Below are 25,046 nucleotides of genomic sequence, written 5' to 3' on the forward strand. Positions count from 1 at the left end.
TCCCTAATCGCTTTGTTTGCTAGTGTTGCTGATATTTTGTTTTCTTCACAGCTTCTCCCAGAGCTGGCGAACCCAGACGAGCTGCTGTCATACCTGGACCCACCTGACCTCCCCAGCAATAGCAACGACGACCTTCTCTCGCTCTTCGAAAACAACTGAGGCAATTCAGAACATATGAACTTCTTCTGATCGCCTGCAGTCTCAGTACTTGAGAAACACAAAGATGCACTCCCTTTCTCTTCTTCCTCTTGTACAGTTTTCATCGGCCAGCACAGATTGACTGAAAGAGGCTAAAACTCAAAGACACGACGGGATCCTTCGTGGCGATACTTTTGAAACTGTGCAGCTATACTCAGTTGATTTTTTTACACAAATGTGTTTGTGTGCACAATAGGAACGTGTTGTAGCATTTTTTTATTCATGTTATGTTTCCTTTTGAGAAGAAAAAGGAATTCACTGTATAAAAAAAGTCAGAAAAATAGCTGAAAAACCCTGCGCTATCTGGCCAGTGTTCGTTCTGTCCATGTTGTTTAGTCCGATCTGAGAGGCCACAGCTTCATTCCCTGACTGCTGTTGTTTGTCCACCACACATCATTTAAAAGCACAAGAGATTAAGGCAATGCAAAAAAAAAAAAAAAGATGTTTTAGGAAAGAAAAATGAACTATATGTCCTACGGGAGGTGTTTTTTAACCAATTTTGGCAACATTTTCAAACATTTTTGAGCAAGATTGGCTTCCACTTTTTCCACAATTTGATACAAACATATTTTTGTCAAAAGGAGATTTCCCTTAAGCGGGGACAGGGAACATTTTGGCCCTATTTAAACAAAGTTTATAGCTGCACTTCTACATATTGTATAGTTATCATCCTCCTGAACAGAGGAGGGATTTTAAAGAAAACGAGAGGTACAAAAATGAAAGATTGGAGCTCCTAATGACCCTGCTGCATCCACTGCTTCCTGCTACAAGTCCTTCCAGTGCCGTCTGCGTTCTTTGCAACGTTGCATCTCTTTCCCTGTTAAATGATGTGCTGTTTTAAGTAGTCTACAAAGTGCATGTGTGCCAAGCCCTCGTCTAGTGCTTTTCCAAGTGGTTGAAACAAAGACAGTGTGGTTTTTCTCAGTTGCTGTTTCCATTGCTCTTTTCTTTTGTTTCTTTTTGAGTATGTTTTTGGATTTTGTGTCAGGTTTATTTAACACTAACATTGAAGGGATAATGCTGATATCAGTGATACATTTCTCATGTATTTGCTGGGTTTATTGTGTTTTGTTTTGCTTGTGTTTTTGTTTCTGTTGCTGCCTAATTAACCTATCCACAATTCCTTTGGGAAACTACAGAAGCCTTAACCGGATATGCATTTGTTTATATTTATTTTATTCTATTTTCCTTTGATAATGAGTAGATTTTGGTTGTTTTCTCAAGGTCTTGACTTTATTATAGTGGAAAAACAGCACCAATTTACTTTAGTTACTTTCTCTTCTGATAGTATCACATAGAAAGTTTTGATCTCAATCAGTGGTTCTCGACTGGTGGGTTGGGATTCAAAAGTGGGTCGCAGCTGTATTCTGTGTGTGCCAGGCAAAAGAAATGGTCAGAAAGCTTTATAGCTATTTTACCGTGCTTGTTTTGTTCTGTGTCGTGCTTTGTGTCATCTGTTCGACTTTCCATTAAATAGATCAGATTCATTGAAAAATATTTGGAGAGAGGTCTGGCTGCAGCTCCCAGACTTCTTGGAGACCATTTCTGTGAGACACTACATCTGTCTGAACTAAAATACACACTTAGACTTTTGTAGATAACATTGCTACATTGGAAACGTAGCTAAATAAAGGCTAACGAAACTACGTTTGCTATCTAGGCTGCACAGGTAACTTGGGTTACATAGCTATATCTAAAGCTAACAGAGCTACGTTAGCTACGTAGGCTATATAAATCACAAAGATAACTTAGCAACATAGCTTTATATAAAGCTAAAAAAGCTGTGTTAGCTATGTAAGCTAAATAGGTAACATAGCTAAATCGAAAGCCAACAATGCTACGTTGGCTATGTAAGGTACACAGGTAACTTAGTTAAATAGCTAAGTTTAAAGCTAATGAAACATTGTTAGCTATGTAAGTTAAATAGGTTAGAAAGCTACATCGCTAAATCTAAAGCTGATGGAATTATTCAGCTACTTAAACTACATAGGCTACCAAGCTACAAATATAAGTCTAACGCTAACAAAGCTATGTTAGCTAAGTGAGCTACAAAGGTGACATAACCACATTGCTAAATCTAAAGCTAACGAAGCTGCTTTAGCTAGGAAAACCATGCAGGTAACATAACTACATAGCTAAATCCAAAGCTAACTAAAGTAAATTAGCTTCGTTAGCTACATAGGTAACATAGCTAAATCTAAAGCTATTTAAGATACATTTGCTTCATAAACTACATAGACAGGTAGCTGCATAACTAACAGCTAAAACAAACAAAGGTATGCTAGCTTTGTTAGATTACGCTATGTTTTTGAGCTTAAACGGTTTTATAATGTGAACTGCTACTCACTGAAGCTTCTTTAGCTTTTAGCTAGCTAAAGCTATCATAGCTACATTGGCTTATGCCTTATGTCTCACTTGTAGTAACGTTAACTATGTAGATAGCGAAGCTATGCTAGCTTTAGCTAAAACTTTTTTCCGATGAAATGTTTTTTTAGTCTGTAATGTTAGCAATGTGGCTTTTCATGAGTGTAACTGTCAGACTTTATATATGTTTAAGATGAATTCAGAAAAAAACAACTTTTATAATGTTGCACCAGCAAATTATGTAACTTCATTGCCGACAGATGCAGCATCTCACAGTAGTGGTCTGCAAGGAGGGATCTTATGCTTTCACTAGAAAACACCATTTCATGAAAAAACAAGTGTTGCTCTTTCCTCTCATAACAAGTTTATTTCTTGAGCTCTTGAGAAAAAGACATATCATTATAAGAAAGTAGAGTGAAATAAAATGGCAGCATGTCCTCTTAAGGCTTCTGTAGAAACTGCTCAACATCACCAAAGTAAGAGGGAGGAGAGTGGAGTAGTTTGTGTTTGCTTGGTCCTGTGTTAAAGTGTGAGAGTGTTTGGTATCATGATTTTAAAGATATGGGAGGAGGACTAATCCTGTTTATCATCACTGCTGTTCAAAAAGGAGAAATGGTTTTTCGAGCAGTACTGGTGCAGATAATTTTTTTTTTTTTTTTTTTTTGCCACGTTTGTTTTCAACTTCACTTTTTGAGAAGAGTGCTGTTTCAGTATGCAAATGTATTATTTTTTAAGAAATGCTATTGTACTGTAAATATCATTGTGAATATTTTTGTATCATCTTGATAATGTTTGTCCTTTAATCAGTAGTCGTCCAACCTAACCACAACATTACGCTCCCAAAACAAACAAACAAAAAAAAAATTCTCATCTAACCACTGACTTTGTCTGTAACCAGCTGGGAAACCGGCTCAAACGTCTCATAAGCTATTTCCTTCGGGTCGTCGAGCTTCTTTGTCACTCTTCCTCACAGTGCACTCCGCCTCGCGTTTGTCTGTCGTTTCCAAAAAGGTGTTGTGTTTTTATAGTTCTCTACTCACTCACCTACTTCCTGTATCAGCATAAGGGGATTATGTCGCATAATTTTCAAGCAATACGTTCTTTCACGCTGGGGTGGACCTGATTGAAAAGTTGTCTAATTATGTTAATCATTATGATGTGGTTTCAGCTGGCTTTCAGTGTAATTAGTGAGCTCTGTGAATATCATTGTTGCTAAATGTCAATACGGTGGTATTTTAAAGATATATCACAAGCATATTTTAAAGAAATCCATGTTTATATTTTTGTTATAGAAAATGTTAAAAGCACGAGACCATATGCGTTTTTATCCCCCTTTTTTTGGTAAATTATTTTGTACTATTTTTTCTTATTAATCTGTAAGGCTAGAAATCCAATTTCTTTCGATTGTAGCATTGTACCGATTCAATCGCCTTGGTTTTATGTAAAGATTATTTTAAACGTACATGTAAAAGATGTTTTTGTTCCAGTTCAGCTCACTGACATGTTGTTTCATATATATGTCACAAAGAGACATCAGTTCAATCTGATATTGCTTTTCTTTCTGAATTAAAAGATCAATCCATCATCATTTCATATTTTTTTGTCAAAGGCAGCGCCCCAAACCTGTAGTTGCACAATCACAATAAAGGGTCATTTCTGTGAGGGAGGAAAAGGAAAATTAAACTGAAAAAATACTGAGAGGAAGGGCACATTCATCGCTCTGGCCTGGGAATGATGTCGAGGGCAAAGCTAGATCAAACCCAAGGATGCCTGTACATATGTAAATGAAAATAGAGACATGTGAACAGAAATGTATTCATTTTCCCTGGGAATGTGCATTGTTTCTTTAGAATAATAAAAAAGCTTGCAACCCCTCTACCGGAAGTGGCTGAATATGGAAACTTGTTAGTTTGTGTCTGTGGGTATCTCTCCACGTTTTGTTCCCCCCTCTCTGTAATATACTTTCACCTCTTTTTGTTAGGGGGAACTGGGACAGCTATGTTTTACATGTAATATTTAGCTTAAGTGTTCTAGTCTGTCACCTGCATACTCTGAGGTGCTAAAGCTAAAAAAAAAAAAGAAAAAAAAAGGTTACAAGGTGTGGAGGTTTGGGGTAAACGAAGGCGGGAGGGAGGGAGGGAAAGGGTCCTGAAGATTGTAACCGAATCCATAGTTTGTAAAATTTTTGATATCATGAACAGTTGGAAAAATGATACAATCTAAGGTGATTCATGCAATGTGGCCATTGTCTCTATTGTGTACATTGTATGTACAATCATTTCATATTCTAAACTGGTCAGAAAATAAAGGAACTAATTGTGATTTTTAGTCTTGCAGAACTGTATGTAGTTAGATGATGTGACAACCTAATATTTATCTAATAAATATGTATTCAGATGATACCTGTATGTCGCTGTCATCTTGTCTTTTTGCACTTGCATCATAGCTCAGTTCAACTTTACTATCTTTGTGGGGAAATTTACCACACAGCTGGATAAAATTATAGACCAGTGAATGCCCTCTGGTGGGCCTTGGAGGTACTGCGGTAGGTAATTTGCAGAAAAAATAAAAACGCTATTTCTAAAAAAAAATTAAATAATTTTTTAACCCTTTGATTTGTATATGAAATTGTTACACTTAAAGTGTAAGTGGCCAAAAAAAGGATGGTATACATAAATGGCAATAAAGAATACTACATATTAAAGTGTTTTCAAAGAAGAATCCACTGTTTTGCATTCTTTTTTTTTAATCAGGATCAGACCTGATCATAAAAAACAAATACTGATTAATTTTTAGGACTTTAACCCTTTCAGTGCCAATTTAGGCATAAAACCTTGTTGTTTATATTGTAAAAACACAAAACAATGTTCATATGCATCATGCAAAGGTTTCCTTAAAGAGGATTATCACATCTTCAAATATGTTCATAATGAGCAACAAGTTCAATTTTTGTGCAACACTTTTTTTAAAAAAGGTTTTTATTAATTGTTACATTCAGGGTGTTAAAGGACAAAGTGGACAATAAAAATACTATACTGTATTTTGAAAATTTCACTTTTCTAACAAATGCCTAAAAGCTGCATTGTTATCTTGTAATGATGTTTAAAATGTTTGTTTTTAACAGAAACAATAAAATCTAAATTAAAAAAAAAAAGGAAATTCCACTTTTAACGTATTTATTCAAGTAAGATCAGACCTGATCATAAATATCAGTTATTGATGGATTTTTGGGGAAATCCTGATGTTTATAATTTAAAAGATGAATTGATTTGTACGCATTATTTCTTTTTTTTAATTTGAGGATGACAGGCATGACAGCATTTTAGATTACAAATGTCACAGAAATAACTCTTAACATATAACTCTTAAAAAGATATAAAACGTGTGGCGATATGATGGAATTTCCCTTTAGCGTATTTCATCAAATTATTAACCAGAAATTCAAAAAATGTCCTCTTGTGCCTACAATGTCGGTTTCATGCATAGACATTATGTCTATGGTTTCATGGTTGAACGTGCGTCAAATCTCGCGAGAACGTGATATGGAAAGTCCTACCGGTTACGTAAGAAAAACTTCCTGTCCTCCCCGTGTGAAAGCGTGACTTTTTCGTGCTACCACCACTCACCTGCTGTTGAGGTATTAGCTGAGCCAGCCTTTAAAAATGTTGATTTTATCAAACAGGTTAAAGTTAAGCGCTCTGGCGTTTACCGCCGCGCGCATGTACAGCAGCGGCCCCGCGGCTGCTAACAACAACCCCATAGTTTACTTTGACATTGCAGCAGACAACCAGCCGCTCGGCAGGGTAACCTTCGAGGTAAGCATACTTTAAAACCTTCATCAGTTTAACATTGTTCTCTTAGACTGGATAAAATGAAAAATAACTGACAGCGTGCTCCAGACGCTCCGGCTGTGTGAGACTAACTGAGCCGTTTGCCAAATCGCCGTTTCTCCAAGAGCAACCTGTTATCTCCTGTTTGACCCCTGAGGCTTTTTCATTTCTTTTCTGCAGCTCAACGCTGAAGTTGTGCCAAAAACTGCAGGTGAGAAGCGACCATTTTATTTCCTGTTTACACCATTTAAATTCAAAGCGGTATGATATGATAATATGATATTCAACTATTGCATTAATGCAGGTACTGTTCTGGTGTTCACATTTAGATAGTTCTGCTTTATACTTAAGATTTTGTCTTGCATACGCGCAACATCCCAAAAATCAGTGTTTCCAGAACACATGAATTCTTAAGATTGAGAGAAATCAATTACCAATGGGTTCTTATTACCTTAGACCATTAGCTGCGTGTTAAACTGTTGGGTAAAAGCAATATTGTACATGTAGGGGTGCTGTTGTACTAAATATCAGCATGGCTTTGGTTCAGTTGTAAGATAGAATATCACTCACAAAGATATCTATTAATCTAGTCCTTATATGATATTTCTGAAGTATAGAAGACTGGAATAGAGACTAGGATTTCACAGGACTGCAATGCTAATAAACATGATGATCTTATATAACTTGCATTCCTTTAGCTCAAGCTATTCTACTGTAAATTATAGGGTTGTCACAATACCAGTTTGATTTTCAAGCTGGAGACACTAGTAAAAATGTGTACATGCATGGCTGCAGAAATATGTCTTGGATCCCTAGTAATGGTAAACTTCTTGAATTTTATTTTATATACTGCAGACAAACTCCTGCACACCGTTTTTATTGCCTAGACAAACTGGTGATGTTTAGGTATTTAAAGGTGCCAGTGTTTCAGTGCAGTTTAGAGTGTGCTGTTTGTCTATCACTGATCGCACCTCTTACTTTAAATATGACTGAAGATCTGAATTATTATTTTAAAGATATTTTTTGGCTTTTTGCCTTTATTTGATAGGACAGCTGAAGAGATACAGGAAGTATGGGGAGAGAGTAGTAGAGGACATGCACCAAACATGCAGCGAGACTGGGGATCGATCCTACGATCAGAGCGTTGATGACTATAGCCACTGTACATGGTCGCCTCTACACAATGAGCTAAACCAACACCCTGAAAATGTGATACTTTTATACTTTTAATAGCTATTGTTTATTATTTAACACATGGAATTAGAGTATCAAAAACTCTTGCATCATTAGTAAATATTATAATTAAATCTGGCACAAGGTACACACTAAAACATTTGTAATATTAACAAAAAATATAGCTTGAAGAAAACTACAGATGGGGTAGCATTTGTGGTTTCCTTTTTATTTTCCTGCATGATATTTTGGTAAAGCCCTGTGATTAACTGGCAACCAGTCAATCACAGACCATCCATGGATGGATGGATGGATGGATGGATGGATGGTTGGATGGATATTTTGGTAAATCACCGACCAGTGTGAGACTGATGATTTATCTTTTCCGTAGAGAACTTCAGAGCGCTGTGCACAGGTGAACATGGCTTTGGTTACAAAGGATCAATTTTCCACCGGGTGATCCCTCAGTTCATGTGCCAGGTAAGCTGCTTCTCTTTGTACCTTTTCGCCACCCAGCATTGTTTCGTAGTAGTTAAGGTGACGTGTGTTTTCAGGGTGGGGATTTCACGAACCACAATGGTACTGGAGGGAAGTCAATCTATGGATGGAAATTTCCTGATGAGAACTTCAAGCTGAAGCACACTGGACCTGGTAATCATGCTGTTCTATTAGTGCAATGATGGTGAATGGAGGAGGACTTTGAATGCCTCTGTACTAGAGATGGACACGGTCAGAGTGATTATGTTTTTGGATTTATCTTTTATATTCGTGTTATTACCCAACAGCTTCTGGAGCTGAGGAAAGTTATCAGCTATACATTTCTATTGCTATTTTTTAAAAAAAACTCTACTTGACCTCCCCTTCGATATAAAATACGATAAGTTTCCATTTTTCTAAGTTTGTGCTTGTTCTGTCTCCAAATAAGACTGTTTGTCTTTGATTCAATAACAGGACAGGCCTGCTTAAACTCTCAAGTCAGACAAATTAAATATCACTGCTGATTAAAATGACATTCACCATGTGGGAATACACAGCACAGTGTGACACTACACAGGGCTGTGCAAATGCATGACACACTGCTCTTAAGAATGTGTAGTGTTTGGTAGAGAAGGATAGGCTGGCTGGTATTTTATTGAAGCAGACTTTGCAACAATTTGAAACCAGGATGATTTAGATTGAAGAGATGGCCTTTGCAAAAATTACACGGACAATCAGTCAGCTCTGATGCTGTGAGACTGACATTTGATTCAAAAGAAAACCATGCATACAGCTTATCACTTTACTTGTTCTTATTTCTATATTTCACCACTAGATGGCAGCATTGTGTTTATACTACTCCAATGACTTTGTGAAGGAACACATCATGTTCTCACTGTTCTGCTTAGTTTAAAGCAGGGCATGACATTACCTGTTTCAAACTATTTTCTTTCAGGCATCCTCTCTATGGCCAACGCTGGACCCAACACTAATGGATCCCAGTTCTTCATCTGCACAGCTAAAACAGAATGGTAAGTGTGGATACTATTGTAAAGAAGATGAAGGAAGAGAGGAGGGGGATGCACACAAAAAGAGAGGAGCAAAATGTGAACAGAAAGAGAGAAGAGGGAGGTGCAGACTGAAAGAGACAAGGAGATGCAGACTAAAGGAGAGAGAAAAGTAGATGCAGACTAGAGGGGACAAGGACATGCAGACTAAAGGATAGAGAAGGAGGGGGACTAGAGGGGACAAACAGGAGATACAGACCAGAAGGAGAAGAGGTAGATGCAGACTATGAGAGGGAGAGAGACGAGAGGTGCAAAACAATCTAAAATTGCCATTTTAGAAATAAATGGACAACTAGAGTATTTTACACTCTGCTCAGGATAAAGTTGTTGATGGAAACATTAAAGGCCTTGGCACTAAAGCAGCACATGTGCTGATTTAGCCAAAAGCCCGAAATAACAGAATCCCTGCTGTATTTGAGTACATCAGCCGAGTGCATCATGGATTGTGTCTCCATCCTGGGGCAGAGATAATAAACCTCCTCTCTCTTCATTTAGGCTGAATGGCAGACATGTTGTCTTTGGCAGCGTGAAGGAAGGAATGGATGTGGTCAAGAAAGTGGAGTCTTTTGGTTCACGGTCTGGGCGGACCTCCAAGAAGATCACTATCACAGACTGCGGAGAGCTCAAGTAGGCTCTATCAGAGCAGAGGACAGGTCATAGACATCTCTTCACTGCTGTAATTTAAATGTGAGAGCTGAGTCAAAGAGGCTCTTTCTTCAGTCATGGAGCAGAATGCTACCTCTCTTTCCTGACCGTCAGTTTAATCATTCACAATCGTTTTTTCTTTTGGTACTTGCAGTCTGTTTTCTTTGGGTAACAACAAAAGCACTTAACTATGTCAGGCTATAAAATGTGAACAAGTAGAATAAATATTACGGGTTATTGTATTTGAGGGAGAGCTGTAATTCACAAATATACACTGAAACTGCTTTGGAAAGGAGCAATTTATTTAGAAGAAATAAAGTTTTTTTTCTAAATAGCCAAGCTTGTTTTTGTTTTTGTTTTTTTTTATAATGCTGAAGAATAGGAATTTCCTTCATCCTCTTGTTTGGAGGAAAAAGTCTGAAAGTTGCAGAGGCAATTCTGAAATTCTCTCTTCAACCTGTTTCTGAGAAAATCCCAGCTCAAGTCTTCCAGTTCATCCAGCAAGCACAGGGTTTTGGTAGGAGTAGAGGAATGAAACTGAAACCAAAAGCAGATGCTTGTTGATTAAAAGATTGATGCAGTTTTTGTGTTGTATGGCAGTTAGCAAACACTGTGCAGTACCACCACCTAAGAGTTTGGAGAACAGAAAGTTCAAGTATGATGTTTTGTACTTGTGGAAAGAAATGTTACTATTGACAGAATAATTTTTGATTAGATTTTTGCAGGTAAAGGATTACTGGAGTGGATATACACATGAGAAAGCAGATTATTACCACTGACTGGTTATTCCCAGGTGTTGGGTTAATGAAGGACATACAAGGCTCTGTGACTTCCATCATATCTAAACTTCATATTTGGAATTCTCCTCAGAATTTGTCTGTTATTTGACAACCCTAAATCCAAAGAAGTTTGGGCGCTGTCTAAAATTTCAACAGAATGCAATTATTTGCGAATCTCATAAACCCATTATTTATCTACAATAGAACATAAATCATGTATCAGATGTTGAAATTTAGATATTTTGCCATTGCATGAAAACATGGCGGTGCCATCCACTAATGCAAGTTAAAGAAGGCATATGTGTTCACGATGCAGAAACGCCACCATCTACTTTGGGGCTAAGCGTATTTAAAATGTACTGAGGCAAAATGGAAAACTGTTCTGTGGTCGGATGAATCGAAGTTTGAAATTATTTTTGTAATTCTAAGGACTAAAGAGGGAGAGGGACCATCCGTGTTGTTATCAGAGCACAGTTTAAAAGCCTGCACATCTTTTTCAGGGAAGGCCTTACACATTTCAGCAATACAATGCTACACCACATACAGCATCCATAACAACAGCATGGCTTTGCAGCAGATGATCTGGCCAGCCTGCAGTCCAAACTTTTCACCAATACAAAACGTTTGGCGCATCATAACATGAAAGAACACCCAGGACTGTTGAGCAGCTAAAATCCTACAAATAAGAATGGGAAAACATTCCTCTCCCAAAACTCCAGCAACTTGTTCCCTCACTTCCCAGATGCTTACAGACTGTTGGGAATAAAATGAATATGGGTTATGACATTTGCAAATAATTGCATTCAAAGTTTATATACATTTTGCACAGTGCCCCAACTTTTTTGAAGTGGCATTGTTATATAGAAGTCAGTCATATGGCAGCAACCAATGCGTAAAGGCATGTAGACATGGTCAAGGTGATCTGCTGAAGTTAAAACTGAGCATTAGAATGGAAAGGAAGATGATGGCATGCTTTAAAGCTTCCTCATTCTGATGCTCTGTTTGAACTTCAGCACATCACCTTGACCACATTGACATCCCAACATGCATTGGTTGCTGCCATGTGTTTGGCTGATTAGATACTTGTGTTCATGAGCAGTTGAACAGGTATACGTAATGAAGTGGTTGCTGAGTTTAGTTGTACTTCAACAACTGGCTGACATATAGCTACTTCGGTCAAAGGTGTGTCCTTTTATTGGGGGAGGACTGATTTTATATCACCAGCTGCGTGAATGAGATCAGTGTTGCGTCATTCTCCTGGCCTCTCTCTGCTTTCCTCACCAGCCTCTGTTGACTGATGATCTTATTCCTCTAAGTATTTATCCTACTGTGGTCTGCCAGAAGAGTTAAGGTATATAATGTCAGATATATTCAGTTCTTTAGAGCTGAAATGTTTCTTTGGGGGGGGTTGGCTTTCAGAGTATCGCTTCTATTTGATTTAGATTCCATGAAGGCATGGAGCCAAATCTGATTTTGCTTTACCAGATGTTCAAAAAGTATCCAGAGATCAAGATTGTGATGTTTTATGTTAAGTGGGAATAAAAAAATGTGTAACATCTGGATCAGTTCATGTCGAGAGAAGTGGATTTTATCACTTGTCAACTCTACAGCCCTGCGCGGAACCTCCCTAAACCAAATCCTTAATGCAAAACGGATGATTTAACAACATCTTGTGCATTTTATTCTCCTCAACAAGACAAAAACAGTTTTGTAGGAGAGAAGAGAAAGCAGAGGACACAGAAAAATGTGTAAACATTTTAATACAAAACATTGTTTTTCAGTTAATCTCAAGGGTAACTCAAATGAAGGCACATTATGTGGCATTTCACACTTTTTTGAACAGTTTAAAGCTACTATGAGAAATTTTTAAATTGGTGTGAAACAGACTAAAATTAATTCTGGAGCTTCTTTATGGACTACAAAAACAAATGAGTCCAAAAATTAGAAATTTAATCATTTCTAGACATTTTTTAAAATGCTTGAAACCATTTCACAGGGTACGAGACAGAAAAAGCCATTAACAGCCTCTTCTTTTTGGCTGCAACAGGTGGGACAGTACACTGTTTAAAGTCAGCAGTTAGACGTATTTTACTTTCAAAATAATGGGAAATCATCAATTAAGAAGGTGACATATCAACTAAAATTAATTTCCTCATGGTAGCTTTAAAGTCAAAAGTGTGATTCTGTTCTATATTAATTTGACACAAGTTTACTCAAATACAAAAATCCCTTAAACATGCATTTCTTCATTAAATCCTTCATAATACATTCAAATGTTTCTTCCTTTGATAAGTTTTACATGTTATAACACATTTTAAAAAGCACTTTGGTGAGGGTTTTTTTTTTTTTTAGCACTGAGTGTCATTATAAAAAGGCAGTATGTCACTCTTGAATCGTTTCCATTTCTTTAGTACTGATAAACTTACTTAAAGGTTTAATAAGAAACATTTTTAACAATATAGTAGATAAAAAATATATCCTAACTAAATATATGTGAGCAATGACTTTAAAAGAAAATTGTAAAGTCAAGCTCCTCCTGGGTTTGTTGTTTTCAGCTTTGCATTCACACTAGAGGGATGGTGCTTCCTTCTGCTTTTTAATGTGCTGCTCAGAAGATCCATTATGTTTTATACGTTTTTTTCTTGCACATAAACCACTCCCTCTCCAACAGCCTGAGTTACACTTCGGCAATGAATCTATGCCGTGATGTATATTCGTAGGTTTGTGTGGTGAGATAAATGGCTGTAGACAATACAATCTGTCATATCCCTGTTGGCATGCAAAAAATAATACAAGTCCATTTCCTCATCCATCTCTCCAAAACCCCTTTTCCAACCAAGCCAGTGTCAGAGCTGGAACTTTAACTTTCAATTTAAGGAACGTCAGATAACTTTTCCATGGTCTATAGCCGACCACTGAGCCACGTCATTATGACACTGTAAATGTAAGTGGTCTTCATTTTCAGTACTTACAGCTCCCTCCAGATGTATTTGTACTAGTCATGGATGGCTAGATTTGTTAGGAAGTTAATGATGGATTTCCCTAAAAAAAACTTGATCACAATTCACCCTACTCATCATGGAAAACTTGATGCACATTTGATGGCTGCACCCAGCTGATGGCGGTTGCTAATCAGCAACTAGTTAGCAACTATGATCCATGGAAATCCTTTAGCAACCTTTGTTACTTTTGTGTTTTTCTGGGGAAAACGAATCAATTGGGGGCTCATCCAGGATCTAGCGTAATAAGCCTGTTTTTACATGTATTGAGGTGGTCGTTTTTAGAATGACAAAAAATTTCTTTAATGCACAAATCATAGAGTTCATTATAAAGACTTTTGTTTAGAATCTCACTTGGGAAGTACTAAATTCACACAAAAAAGCAGATCTGTTGAAATTCACATATCATCCGAGGCCCACACAGCCAGTAAACAGCTCATTTCCTCCTCAGACCACTGCGGCTTCCCTTTTACATCCTCGTTTGTTTAGCACCGTTGTCTTGCTGTCCTGTTTTAAGTGCTGTAGTATACAAATGGCGCTCTTTCTGGTTATTTGTACTTTCCAATCCCACCCTGAGCCACAGATGTAAGCATACAAGCCCCCAATGTTTGTACATAGGGCATAACAAAAAAGTTATTGTTTCTGGACCAGCAAGCAGTTGGTCCTGTGTAGTCACAGTTTTCTAGAAAAATTAAAAAATGCTTCTAGATGAAGAACTGACTTGGTGGAAATGGGATAACAGTGGCCAAACAAGCACAAAAAATTCTGCCTCAACCGACCAAGCTCTGTATATTGTGGCACAGTGGTAGAGTTTCATGGTAGGATTACAATTCAAGGAGTTTCCGAACTGTATAAAAAACTTTGACAGAAATCATTTAAAGAAATACGAACTGAGTCAACTGTGAGCTTCATATCTAAATTGAGATCAGTCCTACAAACAGCTGCACTCAGTAGGGACACAGAAGGACAAAAGGGATGCAGGTTGTTTTGGTGCTTCAGTGCACCCTCAGCTCTGAATGTCACATAAGACCTATAAGAATATCTATAGATTTACAGGCACATGCTGAATAGAGAACAGCTGTTAGTTGGCTAATATATTCCTTCACAAAATGTTACAAACAAGTAATTGTTTAAAAATATATTCAAAAATTATGTACCCTCCAGTACTGATGTACATTTATACTGCATACCTATTTTTTAGTATAAACTTGTTGCACATTTTATACAGAAACATTATTTTAAGTTATTCCTGGAATATACAAACATGTTATAAAGAAACTTCACTCATGAACGAACATGAGTGACAGTCACAGACATACATTTCTTAATTCACAGTTGGTAAGATTCCTGCTTTTGTTAAGAAAATTCACATAAAAAAGCGAGTAACTATGATACAAACGAAAGACCTTGTCTTCTACGAGAAAATCGAGCTTTGTTGACCAGGAGTCACAGTCTCGGAGTAGATTTAGTGTCTGCAAAATGAATTACATCAAAAATAAGCTTCTGATAATATAAATCTTTAGGCACTAAAATAAAAATATCCCTTCTTGATAAACGTTTCGAGGGAAATTTAAGCCAAGTGGAGTGTTATTGGTCCCGGCGGCAGTAGTAGCCAAGGACTTTGCATTTTTCACACAAGTGTTGTGGATGCTCTTTGCTCTGGTCGGACACATCCAAGCCGTCAGGTTTCTCCAGAGGCCGCTGAAACAAAAAAAAATCAAAAATATAATCTGCAAAGTATAATATTATATAAAGCATCATTACTCAGTGAGTAATACATTATAAATTCATGATTGTGTTTACGAAAGATATAAATCAGTCACTAATGCTTTATAGATGATGAGTTCAATAATGCCCATGAAGTTAGCAAAAACAGAGCAAGAGTATTCTACTTATGTCTATCCATATTTTTACCTGTTTATGAGGGTAAACGTTGATGTGGCACTTTATACATTCTTGTCCCATGTTGGCCCAGGAGTTCCCACTCATCCACTTCCTCTTGCATTTCGGACATTTATATTCACCGAAACATCGCTTCTTTCCCTGATATGGCGTCAGGCCTTCACCTTTGGGTCGAGCCTGAACAGAGAGACAGATAAAAACACAAAATCCTCTGTTATTTCTAAAAACAACTGCGAGCAAGCGTTTGTGATAACAGTCAATAAGTCTTTCACATCACTGTGGAGGAATTTTGGCCCACTCTTCTTGGCAGAACTGTTTTAAAATAGCCACATTGGAGGGTTTTTCAGCTTGAATGATGTGTTTTAGGTCATACCACTGCATAACTAGGCTGCTCCACAACCTTTGTTTTGTGGAGATGTTGGTATGAGGTTCTTTTTATGGAATGTGTTAGTTTCACGCTAGATGTCATGGGACACACACCTTCCAAAAATTTAACTTTTGTCTCGTCAGTCCACAGAATATTTTCCCACAAGTCTTGGAGATCATCAAGATGTTCACTGGCAAATGTGAGAACACTGTTCTTTTTGGTCAGCTGTGGTTTTGACCTTGGATCTCTCCCATTGATGCTGATTTTTGCCCTACTCTTGAATCATGAACACCGACCATAACTGAGTCAAGTAAGCCCTGAAGGTCTTTAGATTTTGTTCTGAGTTCTTTTTGACCTCCTGGATGAGTTGTCGATGTGCTATTGCAGTATTTTTGGTACTCCTGGGAAGCTTCACCACTGTTCAAAGTTTTCTCCATTTGTGGATAATGGCTCTCACAGTGGTTGCCTTGAGTCCCAAAGCCTTAGAAATGGCTTTGTAACCCTTTCACTTTGCCTTGCCGAGCCCCCTGAGATGAACTCCTGTCTTCAGAAGGGGAAAAAAGAGGGTCCATCTGGGAAAAAAATAAAACCTAAGGGCTCTTTTAAGCCTAGTAATACTCATTCCAAACTTGCAATGTTGACAGAACTGATACCAGGTAAAATCAAAGTAAAATTTTAGCAAACTATTGATAAACATGTTTCAGCATTTACTGTACATTGTGGCTCATTTGTCAGGTGTATTATCAAATTGCTGTATGTAGATCTAGTTTAGTTCTGGGAAAATATATTGCATATTTCCTTTTTATTGCACCCATATTGTTTTCATAGAACAACTTAAAGCTTGTGAACACAGTTCAAAAAGACAAGGGGTGCACATGAATGCAGTGTGAGAAAATAGGAATCTTTACTGCAGTATGACATCTGAACATTTGTTCCATTCGTGCAAATAATTTTGACCTTACTCCTTCACCTTTAACTGTAGCATGACGAGTTTAGTGTCTAAAGAATGAGGCAAGCTGAAAGCTCTGCATAATTAGAACAAGAAATTGTAGGAGGCAGCACTATCACTGGTCAAAAGGGTCGAGGTTATGGCCTGGTTTTCTCTCAGGAGTGATATGATTGTTTACAGTTTCTGTCAGACAAGTTAAAAATCTCCAGCCAAGATGCTTGAACTTTGTGTCTTATTAAAAATGTACATGTAAAGGGACGGTGTCAACATTTAGTGGAAAAAACAGAGGAGTTTATGTTTTTTTAAGGAAGTTGGAAATATTCTTCTGGTTCTGTGTAATTTATTTGTTGGACAGAAAAGAAGGAGGCTCAGCTTTCCTATTAGACATGAGCTCCCTCCCTCCAGCTGTGCTCCCAGGGGACCATAAAGGAGGCCCCGGCCTGTGGGGGGACCAATGGGAGAGGCCTCCCTGCTACAGGACAAATACCTCAGGCTCTCAGTCATCCCTCCCAGCTGGCCTTGACCCACCAATCGGGATGCACGGATCTAACAGGGAGGAAATAAAACCCAGATGAACTCTGCACTTGTATAACATGACAAAATCCTAAACCCATCACAAGGCAATCATCCTGAAGAGAATGGTTTAGATTAGCAGCACCTCAGCTCGAAAGTAGGGCAAGTCAAAATGAAGAAGCAACAACATTGTTTTTATATGGCAGCAGGAACATGTGTTACAGTTCTTTATTAATTCCCAGCACTACGCCATTCACAAAGCATGTTTAATGTAAAGTCTGTAAAGCACATGGAAGCCTGTGTTTTCATCATTTAACCACCATGAGGCACTGTGGGGGGGTCACTGTGATGGCCCTTAGCACCCACAGGGAAAGCAGGCAGGGCATCATCTTCCTGAGGGAGGAAACAGCTTTCGCTCTGCAGAGCAAGCAAAACAAACTCTACCTAAAGTCTGGAGCCCAAAGGCCAGCAAAGGCCATGGCTCAGGCTGGAGTTTCCACCGGTCCCCTGAAAGATGTGACGGTGACAGCAGACAAATGGAAACTCACTTCTGACCCGAGAGTAAAAGACACTCCAGTGGAAGGCAGAGTTCTGTGTGCATGACACATGCTTATCTCTTGATGCTGGATTGAGAGGTTATTGTTTATTAGGGATTTTTTTGTGTAATTATGTATTTTTTAAAGTGCATTGTTAAATTGTTAAACTGCATTGCACTCAGGACAAGTTTGGACATTGAAGGATCAAGTTAATTGGCAGACTATAGTAAAATCCTGCCGTAGGGTTGTCCTGATACCAGGATTCCAAAGATATATTTTTGGGGCTTTTTATGTCTTTATTCTTAGTGGAGGACAGTGGGTAGAGTCAGAAACAGGGATGAGAGAGTGTGGGAAAGAAAATCGGGAAAGTAGCCACATGCCAGACTTGAACCGAAGCTGCCAGCCTACACTGAGCCAACCTTAAACCACTAGGCCTTCTGGGCTCCTGATACCCCTAAACTTTGATAATTTAATTCTTACTAATATATAACAATCTGTTTTGATACTACATCAACAATGGCTTACACAAAGGCATTTTGCATTGCAGTGTTGATGATACTGATGCACCCAAGGCATGGGAGATTGAGGGTATACAGTATCTTAGCTCTCCCAGGGACTGCGCTCTACTGAACAGAAATCTCAGATGTTGTTCTAGAGTATGTCGGTTTAGGGGGTTACAGCCCTGAGTGCTCCAATCACCACTGGCACCACAGTTTCCTTCACTCTCCACATCCTCACCATCTTTCTTGAGCTTCTCATGCCCCTTCTTCCTGATGTTGCTGTCACTTTGAACTGCTACATCTACAGTCATGAACGAAAGCGTTAGCACCCCTGGAATTTTTCCAGAAAATACACCATTTCTCCCAGAAATTGTTGCAATTATAAATGTTTTTGGTATACACATGTTTATTTCCTTTATGTGCATCGGAACAACACAAAAAAAACAAAGAAAAAAGCCAAAAATGACATAATTTTACACAAAACTAAAAAAAAAAAAAAAAAAAAGACAAGACAAGAAGAAGAAAATGTCCCCCTCTTCTCTGGGCTGAAATTCTGGAGCAAAATGGAAAACTGTTCTGTGGTCAGATGGATCAAAATGTGCAATTCTTTTGGAAACTATGGATGCTGTGTCCTGTGGATGAAAGATGAGAGGGACCATCTAGCATGTTATCAGCTCACAGTTCAAAAGCCTGTATCTCTGATGGCATGGGGTTGCATTAGTGCCTATGGCGTGGGCAGGTTACACATCTGGAAAGGTACGATCAATGCTAAAAAGTAGAGAGAGGTATTAGAGCAACACATGCATCCATCTAGAAGACGTCTCTTTCAGGGAAGGCCTTGCATATTTCAGCAAGACGATGCTAAACCACACACTGCATCCATGACAACAGCATAGCTTTGGAGAAGAAGAGTTTGGATGATAGACTGTCCTGCCTGCAGTCCAAAATATTCACTATGGAAATATTACACAGGAGATATTACACAGTGAAAAAACATGGCCAGGTTCTAACATCTGATATGTTGTTTATGTGCTATTATAAAAAATAATACAGATTCATGAGATTGGCAAATTATTGCATTCTTTATATTTACGTTAGACACAGCATCCTAACTTTTTTGGAATCAGGGTTGTATGTATTAGGAGATAGTATTTTTTTTCTTTAACTGGACACTGCATTTCATAGCTGAACATGTAACTGGTGAATCTCAAGCAACACTTAGTGATTGCCTCTGCTTTGGCCCTGTTGTTTCCCTGCTGATAAACGTCTTATCTGTCCTCGGCGTGCTGCGTGTTGTTTTTGGCCGGATCATCTGCTGAGGAGGATGAGTCAGATAGAGGGAGCCCAGGAATGTGTGCTAGATAGGCTCCCTTTGATAAACAGGGGCTGTCATCTGCTCCAATGTAATGAATATATAGGAGAGGAATGCTGCCAAGCTCAGGTTTTTGTGTGGTTGCATGTTTAAAGATAAAGTCACGTTTGTTAAACTGGAGGATTTGGTCGTCGTAGATTGCAGGTTTTCCTGTGTCAGTTGTAAGGGGAAGGAAAGGAAGGTCATCTGTACGCTGTTACCTCCTGATTGTTGAATGTTGATTATAACAGACATTTTCCTTCATGAGTTTAACATTTTATCCTACAACATAAAATACATCTGAAACGTGTCCCACCTTTGAATTGTGTATGTTTTCACGTCTTAATAAAGGTGGTTGCTAAAAGACAGCTAACAAGGACTACAGCATTTGAAGATACATCACATCCAACAAGGACTTCAGAACTTTTGCCACCATTTTTTCTTTTTTTTTTTTGAAACTAAGTCATGAACCACTGAAAATTGCTCCGCGACCCACTTTTTGGTCCTGACCCACCAGTTGAGAACCACTGTAATAACAGACTGTACTGAGATGAACTACTCGGTGATTTTATATCATTGCTTAAGGGGGCAGGGTAATCCAAATTGTGGGCCGTCAACAACACCAGGCCACATATTTGCCCTGCCCAAATTAAACTCAGCCAGGATAGAGGTGAAAAGCTTTCTAACAGTCTAAATCCAAAATTCAGTCATATGTAACACTCAGTGTTTTCACATGTTTACAGCAACCTTATTCCAACATATCTAGCATGTTAAGATAAATTTTGGATTTCACTTTACAGGGTCTTTAAAAGTGAACTTGTGGCTGAATGAAGCTTGCCACTGTTATGCAACATGAAAATAAATACAGCCCATCATTATTTGTGTAAAAGCACATGGAGCATTGTTTTACATTCCCAAATCCTGTATGATAATAGTTCTGGATTACTTTTTCTCATTTTACCTCAGGGAGGAAGTAAGGAAGGAATAGGGCGTGTCACTGAGGAAGAGGAAAAAAAACAGAGAAGACTTCATTTGATCCTCTGTCCTAGTGTAACTTAGACAACCGGTGAAGTGTGAAAGCTATGTTTCATCTATAAATTACTTCCAGCACTGCTGTTATAAATGTCAGGGTTTTTTAGACTCACATTATTTTGTTAAGGGATTGAATGAAACACCTGCAGAAGCACACGCTCTGATTGCTGTGTTTGCACGTGCATGCAGGCAAACACATGACCGTAATAATTTATACTGTGGGAAAATTTCCCAAGCAGCTGTTGCTCTCTTCATCTTAATCCATACATACCAACACTCCAAATAGTGATATGCAACAACTGACTACTGAAGTGTCTTTTTTTTTACAGAATTTAACTATTCTTTTATGTTGAAAATGGTTGGCTGTCATTTGTTGTTGTAAACTCTCCTGGACATAACTGATTTCACCACCCGATGAAAAGTATTACTTAGGTAGACACAGGAGTCTTAACGTCATGGGAGACTGTTTGCTGTGGATTTCAGTGCAGGCATTCGTTTTTCTGTTTGGCTTTGGTAACAGCTGGGCTTCTCCCTGATGCTTTGGGGGTCTGATACAAATTAAACCCAGAGAGTGAAAGAGAGAAAAGAGAGAGAGAGAGCTCTGCGGGTTTGTTAGTGTGGAGTAATTGACCACATGGTGTCCAATAGGCTCGGTGTTGCTGTGTTCTCTGAGATGAATGTCTCACGGGGCTATGGAAGTGGGGGAGAGAGTGAATGAGCGGAGAGAGGGGGGGGTTTGGAGAAGTCCATTGTTTATCCTGATGGTTTCCAGATGATGGCAGAGGGAGGGAACCAACCTCCTGGGCCTCTCTCACCAGGCTACAAGGATCTGGGCCAGGCTTATCTGCTGCAGCTTTTAAATCTGGCTTTACATCGGGTTGTGTTCTTTGAGGCTGATATAACCACAGCCAGTTACACAACTTAAGTTATGGCTTTTGGAAGACATGAGTTGTAATGCACATATGACATGAATTTATTGTCTATTTATCCCAAAAGAAGACATTTCCCATATGTTTTCAATCTGTAGGAGCTTATATCAAATATGAAACACTTGCTGTGGGGCAGAATGTGCTGCTTGTGCATATTTTAATTTTACTGAACAAATAAGTGACAAAAAGTGAATCAAAAAACACCCACCCCAAAAGTTTTAATGCTGATTCCTCACCACTTTAGTCCAGACTAAAAACATCTCAACCACTGTTGCATGCATAGTAATGACTTTAGTGGTCCCCCAACTCTTCCCTCTCATGGTGTCAGTTGTAGTTCAAATTGACTCAAATTCACACAGTCTTATCAATCTTATCAACACATATCTTATTCACAAAATAACATAATAAATATATCAAGTGTTGAAACTGGGACGTATTACCATTTCATGAAAACATTACCTCATTTTGAATATCTCAGGAAAAGTAGGGACAGGGCAGCAAAAAGCTCTAATAGTTAATGGTCCTAATAATAAATAGCTGGAGGAGTATTTTGCAACTAATTAGGCTGACAGGGAAAAGGCCAGTCACATGACTGGGTATAAAAGCAGCATTTTGGAGAGGCAGTCTTTCAGGGGTAAAGCTGGGCAGAGGTTCACCGATCTGCAAAAAACTGCATCAAGAAATTTGCAACAATTTCAGAAAAAAAATCCTCAGCGTAAAATTGTGAACATAATATTCCACTATCTGTTTGTATAATTGGGGATAATTTCGTCAAAAGATTCAGAGACTATGGAGAAACTTCTGAGCAAAGGACAAGGCCAAAAAAAAACAGGCATGATTCTGCATGAAAAACAGGCATGATTCTGTACTGCGTGGGCTCAGGAACACTTCCAGAAGTTATTGTCTGTAAACACAGTTTGCCATCCACAAATGTAAGGTTAAGCTGTAGCATGAAAAAATGAAGCCATATGTGAACATGATCCAGAAACATTATCTTCTCTGGGCCAGAGCTCATTTTAAACGGACTGAGGCAAAATGGAAAACTGTTCTGTGGTCAGAACAAAATGTAAATCAAATCAAATGTAAATCAAAATGTAAAAGTCTTTCCTGAAACCAAATGCACAGTGACCAGAGGTGTCAAAAGTATTCACATTCATTACTCAGGTAGAAGCACTATCAATGCTGAAAAGTACATTAAGGTTTTAGAGCATTATATGATAACGTCTCTTTCAAGGAAGGCCTTGCACATTTAAGCAAGACAATGTTAAATCACACACCAAATATTGAGTAGCAGTTGATTTTAATGCAATTATTTGGCCTTGCTCCTTGTGTGCAGATAAATCTTGATTTTTTTAATGTATTATGGACTATAGATGGTGAAATTTCTTGCAATTGCATGTTAAGAATCATTGATTATAGACTGTTGGACTATTTGCCCAAGCAATATTTCACAAAGTGGCTAACATCGCCCATAGCCTTTCAGGAAGGCTCATTTTTTTGCCCAATTATGGTACTATCACCTGTTACCAATTAACCTACTAACTTAAGGTGACTTTTTGAGCATTCAACAACTTTTCCAGTTTTTTATTGCCCTGTCCCAATAAAGTTTATCAGTTTTTACATAGAATGCCATTAATTTGTGCTATATTCAATTGAAAATAGGTTGAAAAGGATTTGTAAACCTCAGTGTTCTGGTTTTCCTTTACACAACATTTTACACAACGTACCAACTATTTTGGAATCTAGGATTTTATTATCCATGTTTAACCCTTAAAAAAAGTTTAAAAATACGAAAATGATCTTTAGTGGTTTTGGGTTTCTCAGTTAAATGTCATATTTTATTGTCATTTCAGTCACAACATTAAGAAAGGGATACTAAATCACTGGATGAAAGTCTACTTACAGCTTATGCAACAAAAAACTTTAAAAACCTGCTTTTAGCTTCTTCCAAACAGACCAAATTTAAACCAGGGAATTCCCTCTGTAGGCCTTGATCTATCGAAAGTTCCTTTCTCCAAAGTTTTTATCAAAGCAGACTTTTTCCTCACATTCAAACTTGATTAAACTGCAACTGCAGAGACATACACCCACTTCCTGTGTCTACCCGCTGTTTCCAAAAACATGATCTGGATGCTGACATCTCTGGCTAGCTGCTTACTGGTCCTTTTACACAGTCGTCTGATAGCAGCTTCTTTGCACAGACAGAAACAGGGAGAGACAGAGATGACTGCAGCCAAGCAGAGCTCAGGGAACAATACAGCCTGACTTCCTGACCTTTCGCTCCACAGTCCCTCTGGAGAGACAATGCCCTCCTTATTTAGCCCAGGCTCTTCCCACCATACACCCTATTGCAGTACACTGTCACTTGTGTTTTCTCTTTACAGTAACCAGGTTCAGCTACTCAATAAGAAAAGGGTTGTTAAAACGTTTTGACCCGAGGTTAAGGGGTGAAAGATGTCAAAGGTTTAGGAGAGCCAAGAAACCTAGAAATAGTTGGTGTTATAAACTTAATAAAAGTAATTTGTTTTAAACTAAATCCAAAAATAACAATTAAAGCTGGCTGTGATCTTTTCCAATGATGTGTTTCCCAGTGTGTTATTGATGTTATATTTATACAGCTCTTTATTTCATGGTCATTTGGCAGCTAACACTGCAGACAAACAACTGTAGAATGTCGAAACCATTTTCACTGCCAGAGTTAACAAGTAGGCCAGCACCAGATATCAAATTTAAGCCACTGATAATCTATTGACAATAGATAGCTGAACATTCAGAAGGCAGAGTTAGGCCCTGTAATAGTTTATGTGATGCTGACATGACTACACCATCATTTTGCATTGCATTCATAGCTTTGAGAAGAAAAAAACAATACAAACTGCATTGTATGTTGCTAGCTGCTAACTATGACATAAATAAGGGATTTAGAACTTTGTAAATATAAAGTTTGGAAATGCAACATAGCCATTATTTTGCTGGGATTGACTACTTTAAGAGAAACTTTAGCTTGTGCTGCAAACCACGCTAACTTTTAACCACAGCATTTTTACAAATATTGACAGGCGTGCTAAACTCTGTAATAACAGAAGAGCTAGCTAACATGACAGAGCCATGATTTAGCAAAGCTTTGGGACACTGTATGCTAACAGTTTAATATGAGGTCCTTGACAGAGGTTTTTGAGCACTGAAGAGGGTAAACTTAAGCTAGCTCTGCACACAAATGCTAACTTGAACTACAATATTTTCATAGACTGTCAAGAGATGCCAAACTCTGTAACAGCATAAGAGCCAGCAAACATGGCAAATCTATGATAGAGATCAGATCAGATATTAAGTTTAATAATAAGAAGAAAGCAATCCTAAAAATAAAAGATGGGGATACTCTTGGGCAAAAAGATAATCTTAATAAAATCTGGATTGGTAACATAGTGTTGCTAA

The 25,046-nt window shown here is 38.1% G+C and overlaps 3 protein-coding genes across 7 annotated transcripts in view; 2 read left to right on the plus strand and 1 right to left on the minus strand.

The window, feature by feature from the left end:
* Positions 1–4,171, plus strand: part of LOC121528260 (zinc finger MIZ domain-containing protein 1-like) — a 189,769-nt gene extending 185,598 nt beyond the window's left edge. For all 4 annotated transcript variants that reach the window (XM_041815595.1, XM_041815594.1, XM_041815597.1 and 1 more), the window contains exon 25: positions 52–4,171. In XM_041815595.1, the coding sequence (XP_041671529.1) occupies positions 52–159 (108 nt within the window). In that variant the 3' untranslated portion in view covers positions 160–4,171. The remainder of the gene's footprint in view (positions 1–51) is intronic.
* Positions 4,172–6,117: 1,946 nt separating this feature from the next.
* On the plus strand, positions 6,118–10,088 carry ppifb (peptidylprolyl isomerase Fb). Its single transcript, XM_041815475.1, has 6 exons — positions 6,118–6,377; positions 6,573–6,603; positions 7,957–8,045; positions 8,120–8,216; positions 8,998–9,073; positions 9,605–10,088. The coding sequence occupies exons 1-6, from the start codon at positions 6,225–6,227 to the stop codon at positions 9,738–9,740; spliced, it is 582 nt and encodes a 193-aa protein (XP_041671409.1). The 5' UTR covers positions 6,118–6,224; the 3' UTR covers positions 9,741–10,088.
* A 143-nt stretch (positions 10,089–10,231) lies between these two features.
* The window catches only part of LOC121528188 (zinc finger CCHC domain-containing protein 24-like), a 30,704-nt gene continuing 15,889 nt past the window's right edge, over positions 10,232–25,046 (minus strand). For both annotated transcript variants that reach the window (XM_041815473.1, XM_041815472.1), the window contains exons 3-4: positions 15,447–15,611; positions 10,232–15,233 (exon numbers count right to left, since the gene is read on the minus strand). In XM_041815473.1, coding sequence (XP_041671407.1) covers positions 15,120–15,233; positions 15,447–15,611 — 279 coding nt within the window. In that variant the 3' untranslated portion in view covers positions 10,232–15,119. The remainder of the gene's footprint in view (positions 15,234–15,446; positions 15,612–25,046) is intronic.

The sequence above is a fragment of the Cheilinus undulatus genome, linkage group 20 (assembly GCF_018320785.1).
Source record: "Cheilinus undulatus linkage group 20, ASM1832078v1, whole genome shotgun sequence".
NCBI classification, from domain to species: domain Eukaryota; kingdom Metazoa; phylum Chordata; class Actinopteri; order Labriformes; family Labridae; genus Cheilinus; species Cheilinus undulatus.